This window comes from Gouania willdenowi, chromosome 9 (genome assembly GCF_900634775.1).
Source record: "Gouania willdenowi chromosome 9, fGouWil2.1, whole genome shotgun sequence".
Taxonomy (NCBI): Eukaryota; Metazoa; Chordata; class Actinopteri; order Blenniiformes; family Gobiesocidae; genus Gouania; species Gouania willdenowi.
This window is the reverse complement of record NC_041052.1, coordinates 19,871,330-19,884,505: the sequence shown is the minus strand read 5'-3', so window position 1 is coordinate 19,884,505 and position 13,176 is coordinate 19,871,330. Positions and strand designations below refer to the sequence as shown.

Below are 13,176 nucleotides of genomic sequence, written 5' to 3'. Positions count from 1 at the left end.
TGGAGGACTTTAAGCGGGATAGGATGGAGCACTGGGAGAGAAACTGGTTAAAGATGCTGATGAAAACCCCAGCTAGTTGGTCTGCACAGTCCCTCAGCACCCTTCTAGTCACACCGTGAGGTCCAGCAGCTTTTCGAGAGTTCACTGCCCTCAGGGCTCTCCTCACTTCCTGTTCCTGCACAGTGAAGGTCTGGCTGTAGAGGGATGTCAGCTGCAGTGTGGGCCCCGCCAGTGTGTCATCCTCAAAGCGGGCGATGAAGTGGTTAAACTCCTCCGCCGATGAGGCGCCCCCAGACATTGTGGTGGTGTTGCTGGATCAGAAGTTGGTGATATGCTGGATCCCTTGCCACATCTGCCAGCTGTTGTTGCTGCACAAGTCCTCCTTTATCCTCTGCTTGTAGACTGCCCTGGCCTCTCTAATGCCTCTCTTCAGAGCAGCATGAGCACAGCTGTACAGCTCCTTGTCTCCGGACCTAAAGGCGCCGTTCCTCTCTTTCAGAATCAGAATCAGAAAGAACTTTATTGACCAAGTAATGTATGTTATACACATGAGGAATTTGACTTGGTGAACTGTGCTCTCTCTAATAGTGTAAACATTAAATAATAGCAGTTCAGTGACCTGCTTGTTCATCCAGGGCTTCTGATTTGGAAACACCCGGATATGCTTATCCACTGTGACAGTGTTAACACAGTGTTGGATGTAGCCAAGTACTGCTGATGTGAATACTTCCAAGTCCTGATGGCAGAAAATGTCCCAGTCTGTGCTTTCAAAGCAGTCCTGCATCTGCTGCGGGGCACCGTCGGGCCAAGTTGTCACAGTCCGAGTTGTGGGAGGTGAACGCCTCTTCAGTGGTTTGTATGCCGGAATCAGGAGAAGTGACATATGATCAGAGGAGCCCAGGTGGGGCACTTGTGGTTTTTAAGTACTCATTCAGGGAGCAAAGAGACTGGACCTCATCCCAAACGAATACTTTGGTAATGAGACTCTGTGCTACATGTTCTTCAAAAGTGACCTCAGTCACAAATAGTTTTCTCATAAACAACCCCTAAATATTTCAGAAATCTAGGGAGAGCTTAAGCATGGATAAGTGCAAAAGGTGGCCCAACTCAATCCTAACACAGTAACTGGGATGTCATTGGTTCATACTGTATGTGCAGAACATAGAACATATGTGCTAACAAGCAATAAAACATGTGTTGTTGAGATCGATATTTGCAAAGAAAAACCGGCAAAAACATGGAAATATACAGTACCTGTATTGTGAACACTAGCGTATGTTTTTGGATACCTTTTATTAAAAAGATTGCCACACTTTTCATTGTGTGTAGGGCCTCACTAGGTGGTAATACTCTGTGCTTTTTAGGGTTGTTGCCTGGTGCCCAGAAATCAATTACTGGGAGCACTAGCGTTGTGGTTAGTGCCACCCACATAAAGCAGGTTGAGAATTGTTGCAGTCTTTGATCCCAGAGAAATCAGGTGGAAACACCAGACCGTGGGCTACTGTCAGCTAAAACAAGGGAATAAAAGGTGTGTGAGAGAAAGATTGTCAAGTTAAAGAAGAAAAGGGGGTGGGGTTGGTGGGGGGTTAGTCTTTTAGACAAGTGAAGAGAAAGAAAGGGAAGGAGAGGTTTTACCATACCAGCTGTCCAGTTTTGGCACTGCCAGACTACCCAGAAGGCTGCTGGAGTCGTGACTGGAAGAACACTGCTGCATGTACAGGCCTTGTAGAAGCCAGATGGGGAGGCCGAGGGAGGGCGGATAGAAAACGACGCATACATAACACACATATCGTTGATAGGGGTAAGATTAAAAAAAACCTATGTGGTAAGCGTTAGTTGCCCGATTTTGGCATTTTGTGTTTGTCCGAAGATGCTAGTTTATTTCTCACACAGTTTTGCGTTGATTGTAAATGTGTTTTTTTTGTCTTTGTTTGAGTAAATGTGTATCTTTCTCCCACAGATGGTCAGCTCAGGCATATAAAAACAGGAGAACCCTTTGTGTTCAATGCCAGAGAGGATCTCCACCGCTGGAATCAGAAGCGCTATGAAGCCCTTGGAGAGGTAACACATTTTCTTTTTTCCTGACCAGGCCAAGTAACAATGTTTGCTGTTGAAATCTTATTCAGAAATGTACGTTTTCACCATTTTTGCCACCTTTGTTGAAATTGTATCATGCAATACTTGTTGAAACACATGAGACTTATAGACCTTTAGCAGAGTAGGAACCTTTAATGTGAAGGGGTGATAAAATATTGACTTAGGTGATGCGTTTTGATTTACTGGAGCTCTTGGATGTGTCTGTTAAAAAAGATTAGCAGGAATTCCGACATTTGCAAGTTTACTTTTACTTTCCTTCCATAGTACACTTATCCTTTCTTTAGTTTGCATACATTTGGAGTTCAATGTCTTTATGAAGTGGCTGAAGATTCCAGATTAGAGGTATGGTACAAAAACAAAATGCAAAAATGCAGCACATTCACAGCAATTGTTTAGCCACATTTTTATCTTTGTTAAAAATATTGGAACTTTATAGTTAAAACTAAGCAAAAAGTCAATACCAAACTGCAGCATGCCACTTTTTCATGTTTCAAATGGGGAACACCATGGATTTCAGATGCTACAGCAGAAACACATGTTTTTAACCAGAAAGGTTGAACTAAAGTCCTACAGTAAAAGAAAATTGTAGATTATTCATACATTTAAGTTACAAAGAACACATTCAATCTTTATTTACCTGTGCCAAGGAAGTAATAGTTTCACTGGTGTCTGTCTGTTGGTAGGGTTATATCAAAAGTACTAAATCAGTTAAAAAAAATTAAACAATCACTATAATTGTTGTATTTACTAAAAATCTTACCATGGTTCGAAAATTGACACATTTTTATGAAATTTGACTGTTATATCAGGTGGGTTCCTAAATTACTCCACTGAGTTTTTTCTGGATCTGATCCAAATTGCGCATTTCATCAAAAAAAAAAAAAAAAAAAAAAAATGGGGTACCCATACCTTTTGACCTAACATTGACCTATCATTATTAATGGCGATTGAAATTTCTTCCAAACTTTTGAAGTGTGAATGATTATAGTACTATAATCAGGATCACTGATCCAGATAACTGCTAATATCTGACAAAGAGGATATTTAGTGCTTGGCAGAGGTTTTCGCTTGTTTGATAATATGTTTTACACTTTGTTTAAAGGATAAGAACTGATGTAAATATATAGTGTTATGTAAGGCAAATCATGTTTTTAAAATAAAAAAAAAATAAATAAATAAATAAAGCCACATTGTACTGTAAAAAGGGTCACAATAGGGTCCATGTATGACATGACAGTATTAAAGAATAAATCATTACAAATTTTTAATTACCATATGGCAAACCTTGTCCAGCATATTGGTAAGAGGTATCTGTAATTGACTGCTTCTCTCGTCTCCTTTTTCGGCATGTACAAAAAAAAAAAAAGTGAATGTAACCATGTCGGAAATAAACTGAATAAATAAATAAATAAATAAATGTGTGCGTAGTCGAAATAAAAATTGCAAATAGCTACAATGTCATTCTGCTTTGGCAAAATTACATTATAGAAATCTCTAACTTTAAATTTGCCTTTTAAAAATTACATTTGAGATAGCTCTAACGTACTTTATAGACATGAGGTATTTTAGTCATAGAGAGAACGATGTAGCAATGTTAATTTTCACCATACCCCCTCATAAAAGCGATGCTCCTTAAATTAATTAAGGCACCAGGTTGCATAACTTCCACACTATACACTGTGATCTAAACTATAAACTGTCATTGTCTACATGGTTCAAATGGGACCTGCTGGTTGGTGAACATTATCAGTACAGAATCAGCTGCCGTGGCTGCTTTCCATAATCATGTAACAGGAAATAGCTGACACTTTTGTAACATGCTGATGCATGCAGGACTAGTGTAATTTGGATGTGACAACAAGGAAAAGTGTTCTTTACAGCTTTTTTTTCCTAATAGTTGGTTTCTCCATGAAAGGTAGAATGGAAAATGTATAAATATTTAATACAGTTTTTTTTCTTTAAATTATGCCACACCAAACATTTTTCTGTTACTTCTTTATTTTCTTTGATGAAGTTTAGCACTTATTCAAGTAACCCATACACCGAAATACTATATTAAACATAAATCAGTTCACCTTTGATTCACTCTCACAGTTTCAGCCCATGCAATATGCATTTAGATGAGACAAATGTTCTTTGTAATCAGATTTTGTTTTATTTGCATTTCCTACTATGTTGCTATTAATTGTTGTTTGCCTTCTTTGATGTTCAAAGCAAAGTGATAGGCCTGTTTGTAGGATTAGCCATTTCTAATGCAGGTGCACAATATTTCCTTTGAGGACCAGCCTTTTCCAAAGGCTTTGTTCCCCTTTTTTTCCTCTTGCCTGTTTTGGTACTATCTACTGGCATCTAAAGAGACTGTAACATGAAACAGTTGGCGGCAGGAACACTGAAATTGACTTAAGGATGACAAACATTACAGGATAAAACAAATAATCCTTAAGTAAAATAGGCACTTCCAATGGCTTTGTTGTTAAAAGCCTAGGGGAAGCATAATGTGAAAGTATGAAAAATCTTTGTTCATGAACGCTTGTGTAAACAGACGAGCATATGCTGTAAGTTTGAGGAAAGGAGTTGATGCAGCATCATTGGTCTTTTGTTTTTTGTCTCCATACAGTCCATTCAATCACAGACCAGAACCCCTCCATAACTCTAACCCACAATGTCCTCTATCAGCACACCACGTGAGACGCTTTAAGCATTAGCTACATTCAGCCATGGGAGCTGTTTGAAAGGGTACAAGGATGGTTGCATGTGTTTGCCCCTGGCTGCATCAATAGGATATCATCATTATAGCCCGCATCCAATTCTCAATCACCTTCTCTCCTCTGGTTCTTTTTAACGCACCCCTCTGTCCATCCCTCTGTCTATTCTTTTTGCTCTTGTTCTAAGTTCATGTTTCTGTATCTTAGTCCAGGAGGTTTCTGTATATTCATGTATATTTGTGTGTCACTGTGTATGTTTGTGTGTGGAATGGTGGTGGGGGCTGGGGAGGCGTGAGCTGTATTGTCAGACAACCCGCACCAGATGTCCAATTTGCACTTCAGCCTCGTCTGAATGGAGAGATTTGATAAAGAAAAAAACGGGGAGAATGTGGATGCTGGTGTAATGGCCTCCAACCTATAGAGAGACACGAGTACAAGATTAGGAACTGTAGGATGTAAAAAATAAAAAAATAAATAAATATATAGTATCTATTTGTTGGAGACCCCAGTTCTCTCAGTTCGGAGGTGACTGCCCTGAGTTCTCCTACTACTACGGGGACCTTTGGGGTTTGACTTTCCACATCTGCTTCAATTGTTCTTTTAGCCAATGATTCTTTCCCTTGTTCATTCTTCCTGATGTTGCAGTCAGCTGCTATCATCACATCTATTACCACTGCCCTCTGCTGGTATTTGTCAACCACCACGATGTCTGGTTGGTTAGCCAGCAGCTGTTTGTCATTCTAGAAGCCGAAGTCTCACAGGATCTTAGCCATGTCGTTCTCAACCACTGTTGGAGGTGTTTCCCCTCAGGAATCGGGAGCTTCCAGTCCATACTGGGTACACGTTTCCCTGTACCATCCCAGGCACTTGGTTGTAGCTCTCCATGCATTTTACATCATGTATATACTGAGCATCTCAGAGACTCCTTGGGTCTGATCCACTGTAGTAGACCCTAGTCCTAGTGCTGGTTTCTGTGCTGCCCTGATTAGTGCTGTCTGTGCTGTCTGTTAGTGTAGCCTTATCCAGCCACTAGTAGATCTTTTTGATATTAGACACTTCTTCTATTCAACCTACTTGTAGTCAATACAGGTGTTTAGATATACACAGGTTGGTCTTCCTACTTTTGCAACTTCAGGTGATTGCTCTGAATTCTGCCCATGAGTTACTGAGAGAGAGTTGGAAAAATTCTGACAAGGTTCTATTTGCTCCCTGGAGAATTTAGGCCTGCTTCCTTGTGCAGTGTTTGACTTTCCACCCCAAAATGGAAGTGTTGGTTTTAACTTTGCTATTTTTGGGTCACTCTTTGTTAAGAATGTAGTTGCTATATTTCATGTTAATTTCACATATGTTAGACTTTCTAAATCGGGCATAGTTTAAAGGATTATCTGTGTTTTGGCCGAGTTGGTGTCATCTTTAGGATGTCTGCTTTGTGCGTTATGTTAACTACATTACATATATACTGGTATATATTTCTCATCAATGAATTATTGTTTTTTGCTGCTTGCATCCCTAAACTAAAATAACATCTAGGCCCAAGTGTTTCAGTTTACATTGTACCACATTGACCAACTGATCATCAATTTGAGTTGTTTACAGGTAGCAAGTTGAGGTTTAGCGAATGTTTAAGTACTCACAGAGGTTAGATTGCATGATGTGTTCAAGTAATTTTTTTAGGAACCGGTGTAAAGCTGGTTTGAAAAAGGTGTCCAAAATATACATTCTTAAGTGGTTGTTTATTTGTTTTTTAATGTTGATGGTTGAATGAGGTGTTTTTCTTCATACTATGGAAGGAAAAAGCAGAATTGCTATTCTAAACGGAAAAATCAGTCTGAGAATTTGGGAAATTTTGATACAGAAATCTGTAGGCTTTTTGTTTTTGCTGAAAAAGCATCTATGTGGTACTTGCAGGAATGTCTCTCTTTCTGGCCGCCTTCTACTCTTAAACATGTTCATAAATTATTCTGTACCGCTTTCGCACCAAAAGAATCGTTAAAATCCATGAAAGATTAAAGTTTTCTACACTTTGAGCGACTTTTTGAACACTGTTTCGGTGGCCATTTTTTAAATCTTGTGCAATGTCCCGTGAGAGTTCATTTCACGCTTCGCCAAGCAGCTATTGCCTGGCGAAGCCACACCCACTTCTTTACTTGTTGTAAGGAAGTGGGTCTGGTGATGCCGCCATTTCTCCAGCCGAACAGGAAAAAATGTCATATCCCGCGCGCCAAGCAGCATCAAAACAAACATGGTGGCCGACACTGAGAAGACGTTTGAAACTGCGCTCTGCTCTGTTTTAAAAGACCTGGATATATTGTTGAAACCACAACAAGAAGAGGCTTTAAAACCATAAGTCTGTACCGTACAACATGCTGTTTTCATCTTCTGGCTCCGTTTAGGGAAAAAGAACTACGCTTGTCGCGCTATTGTGGTCAGGTCTGCTCATCGTTTGATTGGCTACTCTGCACGTGTTTGTCCCGCACCGCTCAGCCACCAGAACTCAACTGAAATTAGTACTTTTTTGCATTTTTGATTGTGTGTTTCGCCTCTAGCGGGAGCAGTTCTGACTCTACCCGGGAGAGATACACATCTTCGGACTCGGACGAAGCAGACCTTTCCACTGACACCTCAAACTCATGACACAAATGTATTTCTGCTTTACACGGACTTGAAACGTCCATGATCAGCTTTTGTGCAATATATCGCCGTATCGAGATATCGTCACACTCCTAATGAATGTTAATGTGCTTGTGTTAGATATATTATTATATATTAATTTGCAATGATACGACTAAATATATTACCAAAACCAACTACACGCAAACCGCACAAAAATGATGTTACTCATGCAGATATGTTAGTGCCAGACAGCACTACTAAGAGACCAAGCTCCCATACTATTGGATAAGTTGGTACATTTTCAACTGGAAAGAGGCAAACTGATAATGATGCTGAATTCTTTGTCATCATTATCATGGATACCAGATTTCAACTTGTAAATGCATCATGCAAACAAAAACTTGGTGAGAAAATATATCATGCTAAGAAAAGTGCTGCAAAGTAGATAAAAGAAAAGCCACAATTACACTAATATAATGCACCAAAAGCCACCATATAGCATCATTTTTGCAAATTTTTTTTTTTTTTCGGGACATCACTGTAGTTCTAATACAGCTCAAAGATACACAGTACTGTGGGGGGACCCAGTCTGTGGAAGTGTCATTTGTAGTCCAATTCCTTTGATTTGCTGATGAATCTCTTTGATACAAGAGGAGCACTGGGCCTGGCCCAGATGGAGCTCGATTAAGCTGTTAATAAATGAGGATTCTTTGCTGCTCTGTCTGCATCTGTCAAATGGAAAGCATTCACAAATTTGTGAAACACACAGACACACGTGTAGAATAGAAACAACACACACACACACACACACACACACACGCTTATACAGTCAGAATATTGTAATGAGGGGAAGCCAGCCAGATGGCTGAATTAGAGAGCTCTCTTGCTCTTTCTCTTCTTTTTCTTTTTGTCTCTCACTCTCTTGTCCCCTCCTTTATAAAGCTCCTATTTTTATTTTTTCTGTCCCCCTCTCTTTTTCTCTGTGCCTTTTTTGTTATCTGTCCTTTTTTTGGTGTCTTCCACAGTTTCCATGTGATCAATATCATTAATTGTATTGGCAATAGTTCAAAGCCATGTAACAGTGAAGTACAAAGGTTCTCCCTCACAGCAAAAAGGCCATAGGTTTGACTGTAGGGTTGGACCTTTCTGAGTGGAGTATGCATGTTGTCCTGGTTTTCACCTGGCATGAGTTTCCTCCAACAGGCCAAAAACATTAACTTAGTGTCTAAACTGGTCGAATAGGCTTCCTCTGACATCAGGACCTCATATAAGAGTAAACCGAGGTAGATGAATTAATGAATCTCTATGCCTAGATCTAACAGCACTCAACATCTTTGAAATCTGTTTACTACGCACTTTACACAATGACACCACTAATTTTAGTATTGAAATAAAGGTAACTCCCATGGCCTCAGATACCATCTTGTAATCGATTTTAATACACTGTCGTCTCATTTTCTTTAACGATATATTTTTGTCCCTGACATCAAATTCAAATTTTTTCCTCCACTGGTTACCAATGTTGGTGTTTTCCAATTTACTTGAAATGTTTTGCTCAATAAGTAAAAAGTGGTTTAAAGTTGCCACTTGTCCTCTGAGAGCATCATAGTCTCCATATGACAGCACTTCAGTTGATTAGAGTCTTGTGGTTTTTATTTACCAATTTTTGTAACTGGTGGAGTTGCTATTTCTTCTCTTGCTGAAGACTGTTTGCAGTGTTGATCTTCTTGAGTCTTGGTCAGTTTTATCATTGTTTTTCCAACTCATGTTAAGAAACATTCTCTGCCCTCTTGGAAACTCTGATTTAAACTGTGCTTACAATACCAATTTTTCTTTTTATTTTTTACATCCCACTTGGTTCACTTAACACAAATATACATTTGCTAAGTAATTTACACTCATTATGCAAGAGCAGATGTGTACATGGAGAAAATGTTTTTTTTTTTTTTATTGCCATGGTAATTTCTGTAAATTTTCCCCATTGTCTGTATTATATAATTATATTATACCTGGGGCAACAGTGGTTCAGTGGGAGAGTAGATCATCCATTAACCGAAGGGTTGGGGGTTTTGAATTCTGCTCTATCCAAGTCATTGTCGTTGTGTCCTTAGGCAAGGCACTTTGCCCACATTGCCACTTACTGTATGAATGGGTATGAATTGTGCATGAATGTTGGTGGTGGTCAGAGGGGCTGTAGGCACAAAATTGCAGGCGCGCTTCTGTCAGTATGCCCCAGGGCAGCAGTGGCTACAATGTAGCTTACCACCACCAGTTTGATTTGTGTGAATTAATAATTGTTTCTGTGAAGCGCTTTGAGTCTCCTTGAAAAAAGCGCTATATCAATACAATCATTATGAATTGATGAATAGCTTTATTTGTCATTGCACACATTACAGAGCAACATAGGAACGAAATTTCATTTCAATTTCATCCCGTCCAAGAAAAACATGAAAAATCAACACATATATAACACTTATAACATGGGGAGACAGGAGCAGGAGAACTGTGGATCGCCACAAGAGCGGCGCCCCATATTTAGATGAAGAAAGGGGTAACAACAGAAGGATAGGTGAGGGGTAAAAAGGCTGGTTTTACACTGAATTCCCTATTGTGGAGGTCAGTGTAAAGCTTGGAAAAAACCTCCTTACCTTATTATTATTATTATTATTATTATTATTGTAACTGTACAGTGTTTGACAAAGAGACCACCATCATATCTACAACAAGAAGAAGAATTGATGAAGACGAAAGAAAGAAAATTCATTCTACTTTATAATTCCTTTTTCACTTTTTGATCTTCATATTCATCCATACATTTTAATGTGTGCTGTTCAGCGTAGAGGACATTGCACAAATTGCAGTAGCCAGGTTTCATTCTGAATTATAATAAATAATGTTGTAATATTGTTCTTTTGGTCAGTTACATGTATGGGTGTCCTAATCCGATATTGATATCTGAAATCCATCGGCTATCAGCAAAAAAATATTGTGAAAGTGAACTTGCTGTGAGGTTTTTTATTTTTTTTCTATTCAATTGTAGAATATGCTTATGTTTAAGTTAAACTAGTTGTTAATTAGCACTTTATAAATATGTTTTTTTGGTAATTATTGGATTTATTGATGTTATTTTTCAGGGTCTTTTTTAAAATGTATTTTTCAATTAGATTAATATGTCTGTAACCCATTGGTTGATAATAAATGGTTCAGTTTCTCTCATACCAACTGTGGTTGACTATTGTTCTCTGAGTTATATCACTAACATTCCACACTAGAAAATAAGCAATGAAAGTATGTATGTATTTTTGATATCGGATCGATATCAGTATCGGCCAATACTCAAAGCTGCAATATCAGTATTGTAATGCAAGTGAAAAAGTTGGATTGGGACACATGTGATAGACCATCACTAGTCTGCTGTTTGTATGAGGGCTGTCCAAACTCGGACCTGGATACTGACTTGTCTTCATTTGCCTTACATTTTCATTAACTGTTTGGAAATAAGGAGGATTAGTATAAATTAGTACATTTGTAATAAATGTATTTAGTGTACAATTACACTTTTTTTTTTTACTTTAATCAACCAAAAAGACACAAGTCTTCTTTGATGCTATTCTAGTTTAATAAGTTGCTTTTGTACTTTCAAATGTTCTTATCTAAAAACAAAGTTGAACCTGATTGAACTGTGCATCCTTATTGAATAAAATCACTAACCGACGAGGACTAGCTCACGGTCATGTCACTGTCATCAAGTATTGCATCCGGCCTGTAGTGGATACCCAGGAGACCAGCCTCCACACTGTACTTAAAGCACCAGGAGGCCCCATAACAGTTCTGAAGCATTTTGTCGGAAAGCTAATGGGATCTCTCTGAAGGGGACCATAAATGACAGCTGTCTGCCCTGAGTCACTGACTGTCATCACGTCTCCATTCCCAAAACACTTAAACACTGCTGCTGCAGCTTTTGCTGAGAGCAGGAAGCAGTCCGAGTCGGATGAAAATGGTTGCAGGGAGTGGAAGAGGTGGATTTAAGCTGATGAAAGAAAGGGGAATTGAACAGGGGATGGTGGGGTGGAGGAACTGCGGGGATGTAAGAGAAAAGACTTGAGTGCTTGTAGTTACCACACAGACATCTGTTGCAGATGCTGACACTCATGGTGGCATACAATACTTTAACTTTGCATTAGCCCCCTGCTAACATCTCTCTTAATACCTGAGGAGGTCATTATTATGCTATTAGAAGGAGCAGCGCAGTGAAAACAGAGAGCGAGCAGGATAGATTGATATATACACTGAGTGTAAACAGTCTGTCTATCAGTCTGTGTCGGGGAACTTTGTTTTCCCTTTGGAAAGCCCTCGCTCCTTTGACAGAAGAATGACAGAGACCCTTTGGGAATAACAGCACACACTCTCTCTCCCTTTGTTTCCCTCACGGACTGACAGATCACAAATTCCCAACAATAGGGCCTATTTTAATACATTTTCTGTTGGTACATGAGGCTGACTTAAAATAAACAACCTTTCTTTTGCCTCTTGCTTTTCTCATTCACACAGCTTCTCCCTCTCTCTCCTTTTCCCTCTCTCTGAGCATGCTTTGCTGTTGTTGTGCTGCATTGTTTGGGGGGATTTTCATCTTTTTTTTCCCCCTTTCTCTTTTTCCTCTATTCTCTTGAGTAGAAGGGCTGCTTTCCTGGGTGCAGTCAGTGATACGGCACTGAGCAGCTCTTTTAGTTTCATTATATAAACAGCTTTGATGCCTCTTCTTGCTCTCTGGTTTCCGTGGCTAAGTGGCTTTTGAGGAGGGCTCTGAACTTGAGAGACAAGAGGTGTGTGTGCCTTTACATAAGTTTCTTTTACCTGGGTGTTTACAGTATGTGTATGTCCCTCAGTGTTTCACCTCTAAATAGGTATAGCTCCAGGTCTATAAGAATGTTCTTATGTCAAGAGGTTTCAAGGTCTCAACATGGATGTGCAGCAAACACAGTTCATCTTTTATACAGTTGGGTTAAAGGACAGCCTACATTGTTGGCCCAGGTTGGGTTTGAATGATTTCTTAACCGTTACACCACCTTTCTTCACCTTTAACTCTGGAGAGAAAAGATTTTCAACATAGTGGAATTCCAGAGGTTATTTATTTTCGTCTTGTAGTTCTCGTACAAAGTGTGATGTCACAGGGCCACATTTTTTACTATAAAAGTCTCATTTACGTCACTTAAAATTCAATTGAAATATTGGTAGCTCCCGGGGCATGTTCTGTACATTGACAATCACATCCCAGAGAAATGTACTGGGAGCAGGTGTATTTTTCCAATTGCAGTCAAGAGTTTTTAGCCGTATGTACATTGATTGTCATGATTAACTTGGTTAGTTAAAAAACTCAGATATGCTCACTTGCTCTCCCTGATGCAGTGCTAGTTTGACATTAGCGCAAGTGACAAAACAACAGAAAACGACAATACATCAAGAAAGTATAGAACATGACATAAGCAGCATGTGTTGTAATTTCTCAAATAAATTGGCATGTGTCTTTAAGGTTATTGGTGTTGTCACTATGTCACTAGCCTGATGTAACAGATTGAATACAAAATGTTAGTGAACCAAATTATTTAAAGCTGATATCTGGAGTTTCTGAGAAATGTCTCGATGTCCCACCTTAAACAGCCTCACTTCTTCCCACTGTCTCTGCCAATCTAACGGAAGCCATGCCTTTACTTTTCTGCATGCGCATCGCAGACATAACAAGGTTGCAACGGGTCGCATTGTT

At 39.2% G+C, this 13,176-nt stretch overlaps 1 protein-coding gene across 2 annotated transcripts in view; it reads left to right on the top strand.

Annotated features, from left to right (window-relative positions):
- Positions 1-13,176, top strand: part of arb2a (ARB2 cotranscriptional regulator A) — a 159,622-nt gene that overhangs the window by 6,968 nt on the left and 139,478 nt on the right. For both annotated transcript variants that reach the window (XM_028457060.1, XM_028457059.1), the window contains exon 4: positions 1,961-2,061. In XM_028457060.1, the coding sequence (XP_028312861.1) occupies positions 1,961-2,061 (101 nt within the window). The remainder of the gene's footprint in view (positions 1-1,960; positions 2,062-13,176) is intronic.